The sequence below is a fragment of the Squalius cephalus genome (assembly GCF_949319135.1).
Source record: "Squalius cephalus genome assembly, chromosome: 3".
Classification (NCBI taxonomy): Eukaryota; Metazoa; Chordata; class Actinopteri; order Cypriniformes; family Leuciscidae; genus Squalius; species Squalius cephalus.
In genome coordinates, this window is record NC_137124.1 from 11,188,819 (window position 1) to 11,207,891 (window position 19,073).

Here is a 19,073-nt window from a genome sequence, read left to right on the forward strand (position 1 = left end):
ATAAAACATACTGTAATGCAATGGACATGATAAAACTTGACAACTTTATCTAATTTAACATAATATAATATTATGTAATATAATAGCTTAATTAACCATGAAGCTTTACTTTAAAATTCCAAGTCTCTGTTGTCTATCATGCAATTTTGATTTTGATTAATGCCTGATATACACTAAAGTTTGGGGTCAGTAATTTTTCAGTGTTTTTGAATAAAGGCTTATAAGCTCACCAGTTTGTTTGATCAAAAAAAAAGTAGAAACCGTAATATTGTGGAATATTATTACAATTTAAAATAACTTCTCTATTTTAGTCTTCAGTGTCACATGATCCTTCAGAAATGATTCTTATATGCTGATTTGCTGCTCAAAAATAATTTCTTATTATCAATGTTGCAAACGTTTTGGCTGCTTAAAGTGCCCCATTATGCTATTTTAAAGGTTCCTCGTTTAGTTTTAGAGGTCTCCTACAATAGGTTTACATGCATACGAAAACACTTTCATTTTCTCATAATATACATTGCATATCACCTCGTTTCTCATTTTTTCCCTGCCATCTCATATTTTTTCCATCACCATGTCCCTTTAGGGACACGTAATTCATATTTCTTTCTTTTCTTGAATCTATTCTTATGAGTACAAAATAAACAAGAAAACTACAGATTTTTTTTATAAATCATGTACTGTAAGTGAAGCCAGTTGTTTTCATTTTGCATCTTAAGATGAATGTGTAATTGTGGAGTCTTGTATTTCAGCTGGAGGTCCCACAGAAGCAGAGACCAACCACCAGTCTTTGCTTGAGGGGAATATGTCGACAGAAGCCTGCCTTACCGTGCTGGACGTCCTCTCACTCTTCACTCAGAGCTTCAAGGTAATCACCAGGTGTTTTTTTTAACTTAGATCTGTCTTCTAGAGTTCGTAATGAAGCTAAAGGGTCAGTTCTAAATAATTTGATTCTTCCATAAACTGATAATGTGATTACTGGACTCTGACAGAATCAGCTGCTGGACAATGAAGGTCACAATGCTCTGATGACGAAGGTCTTTGACACGTACCTCACTTTACTGAAAGTCGGACAATCAGAAGCAGCAATCAAACACATCTTTGCCTCTTTGCGAGCCTTTATCATCAAGGTGAGATCAATATATTTCTTTAGTTTACTCAGAAAACGATTATTTACTCATCCTCATGACGACCCCAAGTGCTGGTGGTTTTTCTGTACAAAACAAAAGATATATATATTTTTTTAAAAAGATTTTAGCATGCAGGTTTGGTGCCTTTGAATAATCTTGAATGAAGTTTTAATGAATGACCACAATCTTTAAATGCAACAACATGAGATGTTTTCAAGATGTTCCAGATTTTGCCTACTTGAACATTGATGTGTTTGTGTCTCTATTATATATATTTAGTTCCAGGTTCCCCTTTTCAAGGGCCGTGTAACGCTGTGCGGTTCGCTGTGTTACGAAGTCCTGAAGTGCTGTATGTCTAAATTAAGTGTCCTACGTGGGGAGGCGTCTGCACTTCTTTACCTGCTCATGAGGAACAATTTTGATTACACCAAGAGGAAAAGCTTCCTGCGCATGCACTTACAGGTATATAATGACAATTTCAGGCAAATCTCATGACAATTTGCACCATTTAGTCCAGTCATTTTAAGCCAAAATGGGGGTCAACCTTGAACAAATTGCAACAGAAGCAAACTCAACTGATTTTGTATCCTCAATATGTCCTGAGTAAGGAAAAAAAAAGCCAAGAAGAATCCCATTAGGGGAAAGTTTCGAAAAAGACCCAAATACAGTATAGCCTATTCATACGCCTATTCATTATTTTTCTTACGTGAATAGGGTACAAATTTTAACCTTTAGATATCACCATGAAAATTACTGAGTTGATTACTTACATCAAGACAAACAAAAAATGTATTACAAGTTTTTTGAAATTGTTTGTTAACATGGACAAACGATGCATAATCTAATTACGTATGTGCTAATTTGCATAAATCCCACAATAGGTCTAAACATTGGGTATAGGCAGGTGAAAATGTCTTGTTGAATCTTGATGACATATAACAGTAAAATACTTAATGTTAAGGTCTGAATGGAACCCATTTAGGCTACCCATGAACATTAATACATAGAGGCAGGAAGAAGTACTTTAGAAACCAGCCTTTATTCATTTTTAAGAGATGGGGTTTGGGGCTGGGTCCGTGGGACTGTTTCTGGGGGACGAGTCTGAGGGAAGAACAGGAGACAATGGTAAAGAGAATGCAGAAGACAAAAAATAAAAAGTGAATCCCCAGAAACAGTCCCACGGATCCAGCCCCAAACCCCATCTCTTAAAAATTAATAAAGGCTGGTTTCTAAAGTACTTCTTCCTGCCTCTATGTATTAATGCTCATGGGTAGCCTAAATGGGTTCCATTCAGACCTTAACATTAAGTATTTTACTGTTATATGTCAACAAAATTCAACAAGACATTTTCACCTGGCTATACCCAATGTTTAGATCTGTTGTGGTATTTATGCAAATTAGCACATACATAATTAGATTATGCACCGTTTGTCCATGTTAACAAACAATTTAAAAAAAACTGTTTGTTTGTCTTGATGTAAGTAATCAACTCAGTAATTTTGGGATTCTTCAGGGCTTTTTTTTCCTTACTCAGGACATATTGAGGATACAAAATCAGTTGAGTTTGCTTCTGTTGCAATTTGTTCAACCCTTTTCATAAAATGACTGGACTAATTCTGACCTTTGTTCATTTTGGACGTTACAAATCCCATTTTTACTGTATGTCAGCATATATTTTCAGTTCACTTTTTCCTTGTCTGTAAACGGTCAACTCTTACTCAATACTTTACGGTAAATGAGCATTTGGATGTGGGGGAGTTTATTTGAGTCCTGTAACCTAATGCATAAAATATGGCGTGGTTACTGCATGGTTGCACGTTTGAAGGGGTGAAGCATGAGCTTGCACCACTGGGTCCTTGAGTAAGACACTTCAAAGGGCGGTTGTTAGATCTTAACTTATTAACTGTTTTTGCTGCAAAAGCTTTACCAACATTTTAAATGAAACAATTTTTTTAATGCATGTTATGGTCCATTTAACTCTAGGCTGCTTCAAGGTGATTGTCTCTGACATAAGTGTACTGTACTTCACTTTATATCCATATATGATACAGTACATATATTAAAACGTAATTTTTATATGTACATTTTATTCATATACAGGGTTTGACATCAAAATAAATGCTCACCAGTCACTGTGGCTTGTGTATTTCAAAAGTTACTAGCCACTCAGCATTTTCACTGGCCACAATTTTGACATTGATACCATGGGGAAAAACTGCCATATATTGATATTTTTAATATTATCTCCTAATTTGGCAGAATGTATTTTAGGCTGCTGTCACTTTAAGACCTGCTTTTTCTTTCTCAACTGTTTACTTTCACTTAGAACATTACTGACTGTTTACGTGAATACTGGTGTATTTGACTGTTCAAGTGAAGTGAGTTTAAGCGGCGAAAAAGAACTCAATTTAGTACTGAGAGGCGGCTTTATGTGCACGTACTTTGGGTGTGGACACAAAATCTGCAGGAATTAGTAAAATTATGCGCAATACACGCAATCCAACATTGAAATTCAAGCCCTGTAACTCCAACAATATTCATCTGGAGCAAATGAAAGGAGTGAGTGAGGAGAGGCGGGTTTGTGTGTCACTCGCTGTCAGAGAGATGAGAGAGAGAGAAAGCGCAGCTGGTATCGTGTATCTATTCTGTGGAAAATGAGTATTAAGCGTTTCAGATATTTCTGTATCGATATGTATTGAAAAATCTATATTTTTGACAACACTACAGTGCACTTAGTTTATATTTCAGATGCCTTTTTAAAAGACTACAATTGAAAAATTCAACCCACCAAAGTGGCTAGTAGGAGTGACGGCGTTACACGTCACTGCTGAAATCCATGGTGGGTGTTAATGTCAAGCCCTGTATGTGTGTGTGTGTGTGTGTGTGTGTGTGCGTGTGTGTGTGTGTGTATATATATATATATATATATATATATACTTATCTGTAAATTTGTTTATTTATATTTGTTTATTTATCATTATACGTTTTTTCACACATTTATTTTTTATAGTCGTATTAACATTAAAATTAATTTGTATACCCTTGTGAACTTGGTAGCTTACAAGTCCACATAAAACATGGAAACCCAACGTGTGTGTGTGTGTGTGTGTGTGTGTGTGTGTGTGTGTGTGTGTGTGTGTGTGTGTGTGTGTGTTGATTTGAAATTTTAAAAATTCTCCCTCTGATGTGTCACAAGCTTAGGTACAGTATGATATGTCATGAAACATTTTTGTGTACCTAAAATGACTTGAGTATCTCACGGTCTTGTAATGCGCTCTTATCAAAAGCATAACAAGGAGCTTAAAGGATTAGTTCACTTCAGAATTCAAATTTCCTGATAATTTACTCACCCCCACGTCATCCAAGATGTTCATGTCTTTCTTTATTCAGTCGAAAAGAAATGAAGGTTTTTGAGGAAAACATTCCAGGATTTTTCTCCATATAGTGGACTTCAATGGGGTCCAACGGGTTGAAGGTCCAAAGTGCAGTTTCAATGCAGTTCAAAGGGCTCTACACGATCCCAGACGAGGAATAAGGGTCTTATCTAGCCAAACCATCGGCCATTTTCAAAAAACAAACAAACATTTATTTACTTTTTAACCACAAATGCTCGTCTTGCACTAGCACTGCGATATGCCACGCGTTACGTAATCGCGTTGAAAGGTCACATGTAAGGCGTAAGTACCGACCTAGTGTTTACAAGCCATTTACCAAAAAAAAAGGTGAAACAAAGATGTCGCATGAAGTTTTTCGCCCTACCCAGAACACACATGACCTTTCAACGTGATTACGTAATGTGTGGCGTATCGCAGTGCTAGTGCAAGACGAGCATTTGTGGTTAAAAAGTATATATATATATTTTTTTAATATATATATATATACATTGTTGTTGTTGTTGTTGTTTTTTTTAATGACCGATGGTTTGGCTAGATAAGACCCTTATTCCTCGTCTGGGATTGTGTAGAGCCCTTTGAACTGCACTGAAACTGCACTTTGGACCTTCAACCCGTTGGACCCCATTGAAGTCCACTATATGGAGAAAAATCCTGGAATGTTTTCCTCAAAAACCTTCATTTCTTTTCGACTGAAGAAAGAAAGACATGAATATCTTGGATGACGTGGGGGTGAGTAAATTATCAGGAAATTTTAATTCTGAAGTGAACTAATACTTTAAGCCCACGATGTAATCGTAATAGCGTAATAAAGCCTCATGGTTCCAGTGAGACAGGTCAAGCCACATTCACTTGATGTTTTCTTCTGCTCAGTTGCACTTTCTCACGTCTTAAGGAATCTGCACCATTTATACTCAATGCAAAGCAATAACTTAACTTTTTTGATTTATTTATTTTACACTTTCACTCTGTGAATACCTAATATATTTCATATATATACATTGATATTTTGTCTGTTTCCTTTCTGACCCGTTAGATCATCATCGCTGTGAGCCAGCTTATCGCTGATGTGGCGTTAACCGGCAGCTCACGTTTCCAGGATTCACTGTCCATCATCAACAACTTTGCCAACAGCGATAAAGTCATGAAGGTGCAGTAGAGTTTGCTAGCTGGAATCTGCAGTCACTTGTCAAACTACCTCATAAATAATTTCCATTTAGGGGCAGCTTACATGTGCTTCACCACTTTTTGAAAGCCATTGTCTGAAATCAAAGCATCTCCAGTCTACGGATGGGAGGAGAAATTATATACTTTGCAAATGCAAAGTTTCTTGGGGGCAACACAAAACTTTAGATTACACAAAAGCATTGAAATATTTCTTTCCCCTCCTATCTCATATTTTTTTCCACCACCATGTCCGTTTAAGGGCTCCATACCAGTCCATCATTCTTCATAATTTAATTTAAACATGTAACCAGAAAAACATTTGCGCTGTCCAGAACATCAGGGGCCTGATGTATAAATCTTGCAATCTTTATCTGTATACATAAAAAATAAACAACATAAATGTGCATGCCGCCTGCATACTGACAGACTGTACGTACAGTACTCCCTCTTTTACTTGTGTGATCAAAATGATGAAGTAAAGAGAATACTGTAAATTTACACACATTTAAATGAAAAAATTGAGTTAATCAAACAAATGAAATTAATTATTCCAGAAGATAAAGGCCTGGTTTCACAAACAGGGCTTAGATTAAGCCAGGATTAGGCCTTAGTTTAATTAGGGCATTTAAGTAGCTTTTATAAATGTGCCTTAGAAAAAAAACATTACTAGTGTGTATCTTGAGACATATTTTAAAATAAGTTGTTTTCAGTTAAACCTGCTCAAACATGCATTTTAGTCTTGGGCTAAGCCTCGTCTGTCAAACCGGGGGGAAAAGTTTAATTTAAGCAGTAAATAAATCTGCTTTTGTAAAACTTTTTCTCTGAAATGATACGTTTTAATGACAGCGAGGTTTGCTTGGTTGTGATAATTCCGCTTCGAATTGTGTACTAAATCGCAGAAATCACATTCTGTGAAGACCGAGATAATGTTTTCAAAATAATAGCAAAAACACTAAAATGCAGTGAAAGAGAAAATGTGTTTTTGAGAGACTTTTTCGAAAGTTCAGTGTAACCGTGTTCATAGTTCAGGGAAGGAGGCTGGAACCAGCAAACGTTCAACGTAACCCTTTAAAAAAATAAATAAAGCGGCAGCTCAACACAGAAAACTGCTGCATATAAACATAATAAAACGCAACAACATAAAGTCCAGGCCTGGTCCTCTCTCATCTTGCAGTGTCATCACTCCTCCTTTTATCCTTTCAGAGCTCCTCCGTGAGCCTCGAGACCGGTGTGTTGCATGCTTTTAACAAAGCTGAATGTGGTATGCAGGGCGAAGCCGAGAGCTGTGGGAATGCAGCGAGGCCGATATGGCACGCAGGTTATGTGCCACAGGCCTCGCTCCATTCGCGCCCTGCATACCACATTCAGCTTTATTAAAAGCATGCGATACAGTCTGCATGGCATTCTTGTGAAAGCTGTGAGTCATATGACTTGTGAACATGCCAAAAAACCTACAGTAATAATCAGTTGACCAAAACTGCAAGTATTCTTGCTTCTGTTTTTATAACATGAAATCTATATGTCTCCCCAGACCACAACGTTTCCATCTGAAGTGAAGGGTCTGACGATGAGAATTCGTACGGTTTTAATGGCCACCGCTCAGATGCGTGAGCACGAAAAAGACCCGGAAATGCTGCTTGACCTGCAGTACAGTCTCGCCCGATCGTACGCCAGCACTCCAGAGCTCAGGCGGACCTGGCTGGACAGCATGGCACGGGCACACAGTAAGAACGGGGACTTTTCTGAGGTAAGTTGTTTTGTTGGTACAGGTGCATTGTAAAGATTCTTTATACGTGTTGAACTTGTTTTGGCTTCAACACGCTGTACATGGATGAAATTAGCATGAAATGTCAATGATGTTGTCATTAAGCCCATTTTTAACCTCACCACACCCTTAACCACACCCACACCTGCTTGACAATGAACATTTCTGAGGAAAAGCACACAATATTTGTTTTTCAGATGTTTAAAATAATGTCATCCATTGTTCCATTCAGTGTTAAATTTGATAAGCAATACATTTGCATCAGTTCACCAAAACTGTGCATTGCCGACCAAAACTGTCTGCACCCAATATAGCTGGACAGTGAGAGTAGAGATAAAGAATAAATAAACAGATAAAGCTTGTATCATTTTCGAAGTATTTCTCCTTTCCCCATTTTTGTGTTGGAACCCCTGTGTGGGGAATTCTTTAAGCAAAAACTACAGATCAGTTATATTTAATGCCAGTAATTAATGACGGGCCGTCTTCTGGAAACCACCTCCCGGTGGTATAACGTTCAGATTAACCTTTAAACAATCATGAGCACCTGTAATAGCACCTGTCACTCCCTCTGCCTGTCTGAACACCGATCAAGCCTCAGTCTTTTAACAATAGTTCACAAGAGACTTTCAGTGCTGTTTACTTGTGTCATGAATTATTTAACAAATTTGCTTAATCTATCATGTACTCTTCTGGTATGTTTAGGTTAGCAGGAGTGTTTGATTCTTCAGATAAATATATCCCCCACGAAATGAAAAACAGGAACTGGACTGTATTAAAGGTCACTTCCTGGCCATAGTCTCTTATTTTTCTATTTTGGTCACATACAGGGAATGCATCCAAGAATGGAAAAGATAATGAAACAGTAGTGCCTTCTGCAGTAGATGGCCTAAAACATATAAATGTAACGTATATGTTCTTCAATATATATTTACGACATAGAATACGTGCTTTATAGACCTAATATTGTACTGAACACAATTTATTGCTTTCTGGATGGTATAGTAAAATCAGTTGACGTTAGCTATGTTTCCATCCAAAATTGGAATATCGCATAAAACATTTGCGAATAAAGCAGCGTTTCCATCCCATGTGTTCAAGAGAATTCAATCGTCACTTCCTGAGAGAATTGGCACAAAATATCTGTAATAAAAATGGAAGTTGCTGCAATTGGGGAAGAAACTGTGGCTCTTTTTTCCTCCATCATAAATGACTTGCGTCTCAGAGCGCACGGATGAAACTCAATAAACGCTGTCATGTTCATCTTGTGTTCGGATGCTGGTGTTTGTGAACAATCATGTGAGACGCTTCAGGGAGGGAATTAAACCAAATCATTCTGATGACAGACTTTGGCTTAGAGATTTCAGAATGATCAAACCAACATTTGAGATGCTGTTAGTCCACTGGTTAGTCCAGTCATCCAATCACATCCACTGTTGAGGCAAAGTCTTTTGTTGTGCATCAAGGGATTTATTAGGTAAATGTGTTTCCATTGTAGTTTATGTGCATGTCTTCTTATCGAATCAAAAATCCTTTACAATATGTGCGCATCTTGGCATTCCTATCCAGCATTTTTTTTTTTTCATTTGATAAAAATAAAAGTAGGGGGATGGAAACCTACAGATTGATGAGCTTAAAGGGATAGTTCGCCCAAAAATTTAAATTCTGTCATCATTTACTCACCCTCAAGTTGTTTCAGACCTGTATGAATTTCTTTTTTCTGCTGAACACAAAAGAAGATATTTTGAAAAATGTCGATAACCAAACAGTTGATGGACCCCACTGACTTCCATAGTGGGGAAAAAAAAATACTATGGAAGTCAATGGGGTCCATCAACTGTTTGGTTACCAACATTTTTCAAAATATCTTCTTTTGTGTTCAGCAGAAAAAAGAAATTCATACAGGTTTGAAACAACTTGAGGGTGAGTAAATGATGACAGAATTTTAATTTTTGGGCGAACTATCCCTTTAAATTCTGTTCATTATGTATGAGATTTGTTTTCTTAGTTCTGTGAACCTTATTTTCTCTGATATCTCTCCGCTCTTGTATTTTCACAGGCTGCTATGTGTAATGTTCATGTTGCTGCATTGGTGGCAGAGTATTTGCACAGGAAAAGTAAGTTTGCAAAGGTTTCTTTACTTTCAACAAAGGGTTCATGCTCAGTTGTTTGGATCATATTCATTATTCCTTATATTACCGTATCGTAAAAAATCAGCCGTAACTTTAGTTTACACTGATTGCTGAATTAAAATAAAAATGCATGTCTGACCTCATTTTACAATGTTATTTTCATTCCCTCCTAATTTTTCAATTATAAATGGACAACACAAAAACAATAAACTGTGACTCATGTGATTTCCCTTATTTTCCCCATGCAAATAAGGCTCCTGCTTGGACAAACACTCTACTATCTTAGACCAAATGTGTGGTGCACGATGCAAATGGCAATGCAAAGTCTCAAACAATGCATCATGAATAGTGGAGCCATTATGGATAGCTGTTTTTTTTCTCTTCTTTTTATACTTTAAACATAATATTACAGCATGTAGTAAGTTTTGTGAGTTTTTTTTTTTTAATAGTACATGTATCATTAACTGCTAGCAATTCAGAGTTTTGTGCCAATGCAAAATTAAAAACATGTCGCAGGTCCCACAAATTTGCATGTCTAGAACCCAGAGATAAAAATGGCATTGTTGAAAAGACTGTATGTTTCTCAGAAGTCATGTGTTGGCAACAGTGATCCAGTTATTTTGTAATCCTAATCAGCTTCTCCATGAGTAATCTTTAATATTGCATTAGCTTATGTAAACTAGCCCCAAACTGTATTTGTGCTCTTTCTTCATGATGATATACTGATTCTTCATGCTCCCTCCCAACCATTCTTTCACAATTTGAGCCTGATGAATCTTGGCATTGTCATCCTGGAATATGGCCAAGATGTGTCTTCCTACAGGGTTGTTTAAGAAATGAAAAGCAGAAAATACTCAGCAATGGTGTTGACATGAATACAAACATGGTTTGTCTTAGAGCATATTAAAAACACCACACAGACATATAAACAACATTAAAAACTTGATTTTCACCACAGGGGGACTTTAAAAGTCTATGATTGGATCATTGTATTATATTGCATTATACCGCGTATACTAAATGAAGCAAGAGTTACATCCCAGCTATTTTAAGGCATGAAGAATTTTTTTAGGGAGTTTTAAGGGATACAATTATTGACTACAGGGGGACTTTAAGCATTTGCATATTTAATTCCAAACAGCGACTTTTTTTGGCTGAGCCAAAAAAATATTTACAAACTTTTATGGTAGATGCAATTTGACAGCACTAGTTGTAACTCTCTATATAAAGAGTTTTTGCTCATCTTTTCTCAGTATAGTGACACATATCCTGCTATCTTAATGTTTTAGAGCTGTTCCCGAGTGGACTGGCAGCTTTTAAGAGAATCACCCAGAACATTGATGAAGAAGGAGCAATGAAAGAAGATGTAGGGATGCAAGATGTGTACTACACTGAGGTAAACAGTGCTGGGGGAGTTTTATCAATGCAAAAAAAAACTAAAAAACAGACAGATCATGCCAGCATCAGTGCTTTCTAACCCCATAAAAGACTGTCAAGAATATGTTTGAACAAGTTGCATTTGTGAAACTTCAGATGTACTTTTGTGACAGGATGTCCTGGTTGAGCAGTTGGAGGTGTGTGTTGAGGGTCTATGGAAAGCTGAGAGGTTTGAACTCATAACACACATTGCAAGGCTCATCATTCCTATTTACGAGAAACGGCATGAGTTTGAGGTAAGAAAAAAATTAAAAAACAGGATGCACTGATGCAATGCAGATTAAAGAAATGTACTAATTTTCCTACCAGTTTCCCAACTCTTTCATTTTCTCTGAATAGTCTTTCACAGCACTGTGGGTAGTAGACTTTGTGGCAGCTGTGGTTTTTTATTTGACAGAAACTCATGACTCAGTAACTTAACTCTTAGAAAGCACATGCACACTCTGACCGGATGTGAGAGGATTAAAGTTGCTCAGTCAGATGTCTGTGTGGAGGGTAAGGGCAATATTACTATGAACAGAGCCTCAATCTGTTTCACTTTCGCTTCTCAGTTAAATGAGGAAAACGTGGAAATAAGTATGAAAAAATCACGTTGCAGGAAAAACCCTTAGAAATATATAGAGGGCTCTTCTACTGAAGCCAGCCTATTTTGGAAGAGGGAGCCGTTTTAATCAAATCATGACTTCTCATGACAGTGCTGGCACTGTGGGAAAGTTTCCATGTTGGAGAGTGTGTTTGTGAATGGCTTTCTAAACAATGGTTACTGAAAGTACAGGATGATTTCACTTCACAAATGAAAAGGATTTTTACTTTTTGTGAGGGTAAAAAAGTGGTGTATGTGTGGGGTTTGTCAGTGCTTTCAAAGCACAACAGACACGTTTGCAAATCCTAAACTTTGAAGCACCATGTGGAGATATTTCATTCCTTTAAAGGGATAGTTCACCCTAATATGAAGTTTCTGTCATTATTTACTCACCCTCATGTCGTTCCAAACCTGTAAGACTTTTGTTCATCTTTAAAACATAAATTAAGATATTTTTGATGAAATCTGGGAGCTTTCTGTCCCTCCATTGACAGCTACACAACTGAAACTTTGACGCTTCAAAAAGTTCATAAAGAGATCGTAAAACTAATCCATATAATTAAGCCGTTTAGTCAAAAATTTCTGAAGAGACTCGATCGCTTTATATGATTATAAAATACAGATTTAATTTAGGCTTTAATTCACATTTAAACACTGATCAGCGAACATAAACCGAACTTGACACGCGAGAACAAACTTCTTGCTGAAGCTCAAACGTGCTTCATTACACGAGAATGAACCTCATTGGTTCTTGCGGAAGCTCAAGCGTGATGCGTAACACGAGAATGAACCTCATTGGTTCTCGCACGTCGAGCAAACATGCTTGAGCTTCCGTTTACCACAACTGATGTGTGTGTTGATGAATGTTTAAATGTGAATAAAAGCCTAAATTCAGTCTTTTCATCGTGTAAAGCGATCGAGTCTCTTCAGAAGAGTTGGACTAAACCGCTCAATTCATATGGATTAGTTTTGCAATCTCTTTAAGAACTTTTTGAAGCGCCAACGTTTCAGTGGTGTAGCTGTCAATGGAGGGACAGAAACCTCTCAGATTTCATCGAAAATATCTTCATTTATGTTACGAAGATGAACGAAAGTCTTACGGCATTTTTGGGTGAACTAGCCCTTTTAGTAACAACAAAGCTGTGTGTGAAATTTATTGATTTGTATTTTAGATGGTGTTACTTATGACTTGACATTTTTAGCGCAATTTTCCACCGGACAAATTGCGATTGTTAACTCATGATTTCTGTTCTGTGCGTCTGTGCGCACCAATCTTGCACTTCTATCTACTCCTCAACCAGACCACCTAGAGACTTCGGGTTTTCGGCATTATGTTAAGGAAGGTCTAATCTCGGGAACGCACAAAAAAAATCCAGGAAAAGATTTACTATCTCTTAGTGTTGTGATCCCATGAGGTGAGAAAATTGCGCTAAAACACTCACTGAGTTTTTATTACTTGTTTAAATGATTGATCGTGTTCTGTAATTGTTGTTACATTTATAAAATTGTCCAGCGATGGTACCGCTATTGCCGATATTTGTCTTGATGACATTTTTTATCGGACTGAAAGCAATTTAAGTGGTGTCGCCCATCCCTACGTGTCTTTAAATGATCTGACTTCATTTGTGTTTATGGATACAAGCTGATCCAGCTGTAAAATCAAATATCATTATCTCCAAACCAATGTTTAGGGGATGTTATGCTTACAAAGGTGAGTAAATATGAAAACCTGTGTTTCCTTTCAACCGTTGCCTTGTGCAAATGAACTTTTAACATCTCCCTAGTCATTATTTAAACTGTTTTTTAAATATTTAAATAGTTTTTATTTAATTAGATTCCATTTCTTCCATTTGATTTTTCATATCCATTTTTTTAAATGACATCCATGTATGAATATAGGATGATCATATTGACAATTTGTTCTTACACTTTTTCCAAGTCATGTTTGGAAGTGTGTGATGGCACCACAAAGTCGGACAGGAAGATTTATTTGGTAATATGACATGAAGGAACACGCGTGCTTCTGATGTTTTCTTTAGCATAAGCCAATTTACTTTACTCTGATAAAGTACAGTTCTGAGGAAAACTGTAAACAGGAGACTTTAGATTATGTACCTTGAGTCTGCTAACAAACACATCCTTATTAAAGTTTACACACTTCAAAGATGGCACAGTTGCAGTCCTGCAGCCTAGTGGTTAATGCACTCATCAGATCAGACTTTTCATTTCCTGCTTTTGTTCCCCATCTTTCTTGTCTTACATCTCTCTCTATTTTTTTTTCCTGTTGAGAAATATGCTAATAAATTAAAGCAGTCAGTTTGCATTATGCTTTTCACAATTCATTTTAAGCAATCCAAAGTTGACAGTTTCAAGCAAACAAGCTGAAAACCGCAATTGTTACACGAAAGTGCATGAAAATGACATGCTAGCAGTTCTCAAACTTCTGTTATTTCTCTCTTTCTCCGATAGAAACTGAGGAGGTTGTATGACACACTGCAGCGAGCTTATGCGAAGATATTAGAAGTGATAAAGTCTGGCCGACGTCTGCTGGGGTCTTACTTTAGAGTCGCCTTTTATGGACAGGTAGGTTCACTAGTTTATGCTTGTGTAGATTTGACTTGCTTTTTGCTACCACTTCCCAAAATGACTTCTCTGTGTAAACCATTGATATTGTGTATATCTTGCGCAACTGATATTGTGCACTTTAGAGTCTGACAGCTGAAATATGTTTTATCACATGAAACATATTTTTACACTACTGTTCAAAAGTTTGAGTCTGTTTTTATGTTTTTGTTAAAAATTCTCTTGTGCTCACCAAGGCTGCATTTATTTGATCAAATATACAGTAAAAACAGTCATATTTAAAAAAAATACTACCGTTTAAAATAAGTGTTTGCTATTTTAATACATTTTAAAATGTAATTTAATCCTGTGATGCTAAGCTGGATTTTCAGCATCATTGCTCATGTCTTCAGTGTCACATGATCCTTTGATGAATATAAAGTTAAAAAGAAAAGCATTTATTTAAAAAAAACTTTTTGGTTGAAAACTATATAGTCTTTACTGTCACTTTTTTAACTTAATGCATCCTTGTTGAATAAAAGTGTTCTTTTTTTTAATCTTACTGACCCCAGACTTTTGAACATTAGTGTATGTAAAGATCATCAAAATAGATGTATCACAATAACACAGCACAATAATACGACAGGAGCAACATGTCAGTCGTGCAACTAAAACAATTAAGATTTTTTGGACTTCAGGGCTTCTTTGAAGAAGAGGATGGGAAAGAATACATTTACAAAGAGCCAAAGCTCACAAAGCTTCCTGAAATTTCCCTTCGCCTCACAAGCCTCTACGGAGAAAAGTTTGGAGCAGAGAACGTCAAAATCATCCAAGACTCCAACAAAGTGAGTCATGGTTACAAGTTTCTGTTTTACTGTGCAGATTCCTGTATTGAGATTAAATGACCATGAAGAGCAGCACATCTGTGTCATCATTCAGGAAAGAGTTGTTTATCTCAAGAACAAACATTCAGAGACACGTCTATCTTTCAGTCTTTGCATATTTTTGAGTATTTAACATTTGGAAACACATTCCATTTTTACCCATTTCATAGTAAACTCACTTTCTTTAAATAAAAGGAACCACACATCAACTTTTTGTTTACCCACAGGTTAACCAGAAAGATCTGGACCCAAAGTTTGCCTACATTCAGGTCACGTATGTCAAGCCCTTCTTTGATGAGAAAGAGCTGGTGGAGAGGAAGACGGACTTCGAGAAGTGCCATAACATCAATCGCTTTGTCTTTGAGACTCCGTTCACGCTAACGGGGAAGAAACAGGGAGGAGTTGAGGAGCAGTGCAAGCGGAGGACGGTACTTACCAGTAAGCTCGCAGCACGCAGACAGCAGGAGATCTGGCATTACTCCCAGTACATCATATTTTTGAGACTCTTACAGTTTGCTTTTTTAACAACACCTAGGCTACATACACAAGACAATCAGATTTGGTTGTCACGTCACCTTTTAGTGCTTAAAGGAATAGTTCACTTCAAAATTAAAATTCTGTCATCTGTCAACTTGAGGGTGAGTAAATGATAACAGAATTTTCATTTTGAAGTGAACTAATCTTTTAAAGGGGTACTTCAATAAAACGTTGAAAGACGTTGTTTTTTTGTTTTTTTATTTGTGGTACTTGACTAGAGAAAACAAAAAATGGGCTGTTGTCTTCCCTTTTGCAAAAAATGTTGGAAAACTTTAACACCCATAATGCACTGAGCATTTTGCCATCCAAGACCACTCTCAGTCATCAAATACCGCCTTGCTTGAGTAGGAAATGCAAACTTGGTGTCGGCTTGTTTTGCTCCTGGGTGCAAGAATTCAGAGAGTAAATGTTTAGCAGGAGTTGTTTTCAGTTTCAAGTGAAGGATCCAGTATGTTGTAGGCAGTGGCTGCAAAGTAAAAGTGACATGTGGAAGCCAGCTATGGTAACACATACTCAGAATTTTAAGCCATCCAAGTTAGTGCACACACATTAGGAGCAGTGGGTAGTGAACACACAGACACACTGCAAACCATTAGCCCTCGACTGCCCCATTCGTAAATATGGAGAGAACACCACCACAATGGAAAATCTGAAAAACCTCCATGTTTATAGTGTCAATTTCAAACCGGATGATTATAAACACTGTTTTAGTCCAAACAGAAGGGTGAAACTAAAAGAAACTGCTGTTCTGTCAGTTCCCCCATCTTTCAGTTCAGTACAACAAAGAAGGTGGTTGTAATAGTATTTTTACTATAATGCTGTTTAAAGAATACGCAAAGTACGATACAATTTTCAGTGATAAACCTGAATACAATAACCATTCTGTTAATAACCCTCTGTTGATCCGACAGTCCGCGGACAATACAATCTGTAGTTTTCACGAAAAGAGTTTTGTTGATACATAAACAGAACTTTCTCGGTCCAGTTAACACGGAGAACGAGTAAACACTCTTCGTTTACTACCGACACTATAACAATACAAAGCAAGTCAAGTCAAGTCAAGTCAAGTATATTTGTATAGCGCTTTTCACAATACAAATTGTATCAAAGCAGCTTCACAGTATTAAATTAAAATAATACAACAAGGTTTGTTTCTAGTGGAATTTATTGATTGATAAAAATAAATTAATATTCCCAAAATATCCCCAACTGAGCCAGCCAAAGGCAACAGTGGCAAGGAACCGAAAAACTCCATCAAGTGACCTGACGGTGACCTAAAACTCCATCAGGTGACCCAATGGAGAAAAAAAAAACCTTGGGAGAACCCAGGCTCAGTCGGGGGCCAGTTCTCCTCTGGCGCGGATTTAACTGTAAGATTAAAAGTATTATATGAATGCCTGACTGAAGAGATGCGTCTTTAATCTAGTTTTAAACTGGGAGAGGGAGTCTGAGCAACGAACAGTATCAGGAAGGCTATTCCAGAGTTTTGGAGCTAAATATGAAAACGCCCTCCCTCCTTTGGTGGATCTGGATATCCTAGGTATGACCAAAAGCCTCGAATTTAGTGATCTTAAAGAGCGCGATGGATTATAGGGCGATAGAAGATCCGTTAAATAGACTGGAGCTAAGCCGTTTAGGGCTTTATAAGTCAGTAGCAATACCTTGTAATTAATACGGGACTTTATAGGTAACCAATGTAGTGATGTTAAAATCGGTGTTATATGATCATATTTTCTTGATCTAGTAAGAACTCTAGCGGCTGCATTTTGGACTAACTGTAGCTTGTTTATAGAGGATGCAGGACAACCAGCTAATAAAGCATTACAGTAATCTAGTCTTGAGGTCATGAACGCATGAACTAAGTTTTCTGCATCATCAGCATAACAATGGAAACTAATTCCATGTTTCCTTATAATATTTCCTAGTGGCAGCATATATATTGAGAATAACAGAGGGCCTAACACAGATCCCTGCGGCACTCCATAGTTTACTGGAGTTATGATCGATTTTTCTCCATTTAAATAGACAAAATGGTAGCGGTCAGATAGGTATGATCTGAACCAGCTTAATGCTTGTCCTTGAACACCAGTATCATTTTGTAGTCGATCTAAGAGTATTGTGTGATCTATAGTATCGAACGCAGCACTAAGATCAAGTAAAACTAGTATTGAGATACAGCCTTGGTCAGAAGCTAAGAGTAAATCATTTGTGATTTTAAAAAGCGCAGTTTCAGTGCTATGATGCGGCCTGAATCCAGACTGAAACTTTTCATAGATGTCATTTTCTTGCAGGAAAGAGCCTAGTTGAGCGGACACAACTTTTTCTAGTATTTTAGACATAAAAGGAAGATTTGAATTGAAATGTTTTCTATTAGTTTGCGGAGGTGCTCAGCCCTGGCCGCTTTTAGGGCCTTTTTATAACGTGACATACTGTCTTTCCACGCGATTCTAAAGACCTCTAAATTAGTTTGTTTCCATTTACGCTCTAAATTACGGGTTTCTCTCTTTAAAACACGCGTAGTATTGTTGTACCATGGTGCTTTACTTTTCTCTCTGACCTTTTTTAATCTAAAGCAGATTGAAAATCGGTGAACCTACACTTATAAAGGGGATAGTTCCAGTCCTTGATTCTGATTTGTTGAGAACTTTGTGACATCATTACATCGGTGTTACTTGATAGACCTTATGTGTCAGCCATCTTTAGAACATTGTGTTTGAACTTTGCGGTAGCTCTGTATATTTCTGTCATCGAAAGAGTAATTAGCTGATGAAGTGGATTTACTTATTATAGAGTTAACGAAAGTGATCACGAGCATTGTAATGTTTGAAGCGGATCTCATAACAAATGTCAGTAGACCGGGAAGATTTTAAAACAAGCAGTTCATTCATAAATCCGTAAGATCTTACCTTCATGCTGTGGAAATACAAACCGGAAGAGAGAACACATATCGAACACATAAAAGGGGCGGGGCTACATAAGGTCGATACGGTGTTATTATCATAACCGTTTTATAAAAGCAATAAGCCCCGTGAAGCCGTGGTTTACAATGAATTTAATCAACGCCCCTTGGCTGCTCTAAACTCACAGCTTCATGGGGCTCATTGCTTTATTTAATCCTGTCGTGACACACACAGTTCAGAAATTTACAGGAGCCTACAGAGTACAGAACCAAAATGACCAACAAGTCACTAATGACATTTAAACACAGTGCTTCTGTCAGTGGTGTTTTAGTTAAAAATGCAAAACACAAAAAAGTTGCTATCATCGGATTTCTTAAGGGGAGACACCACAGGTGACTAGGAAAAAACAATGAACTAATAGATATCAGCATGAAACTTTCCCCAGTTGATTACTGACATTAAGACAAATATCTGTCTTAGTGACTCTAGTTCCATACATGCATGGAATGATAACTTAGGGCGTTCACTCTCACACTTAAATGCAGTTATCACTCCTGAAACTTTGCTGTGTGTTACCCTAATAAACA

General features: G+C 37.1%; 1 protein-coding gene across 4 annotated transcripts in view; it reads left to right on the top strand.

Moving 5' to 3' along the window:
* dock11 (dedicator of cytokinesis 11) overlaps positions 1 to 19,073 on the top strand; it is a 117,981-nt gene that overhangs the window by 82,226 nt on the left and 16,682 nt on the right. For all 4 annotated transcript variants that reach the window (XM_079867744.1, XM_079867746.1, XM_079867745.1 and 1 more), the window contains 11 exons: positions 753 to 868; positions 993 to 1,130; positions 1,410 to 1,592; positions 5,559 to 5,672; positions 7,221 to 7,436; positions 9,511 to 9,568; positions 10,873 to 10,979; positions 11,134 to 11,256; positions 14,073 to 14,186; positions 14,864 to 15,010; positions 15,277 to 15,487. In XM_079867744.1, coding sequence (XP_079723870.1) covers positions 753 to 868; positions 993 to 1,130; positions 1,410 to 1,592; positions 5,559 to 5,672; positions 7,221 to 7,436; positions 9,511 to 9,568; positions 10,873 to 10,979; positions 11,134 to 11,256; positions 14,073 to 14,186; positions 14,864 to 15,010; positions 15,277 to 15,487 — 1,527 coding nt within the window. The remainder of the gene's footprint in view (positions 1 to 752; positions 869 to 992; positions 1,131 to 1,409; positions 1,593 to 5,558; positions 5,673 to 7,220; positions 7,437 to 9,510; positions 9,569 to 10,872; positions 10,980 to 11,133; positions 11,257 to 14,072; positions 14,187 to 14,863; positions 15,011 to 15,276; positions 15,488 to 19,073) is intronic.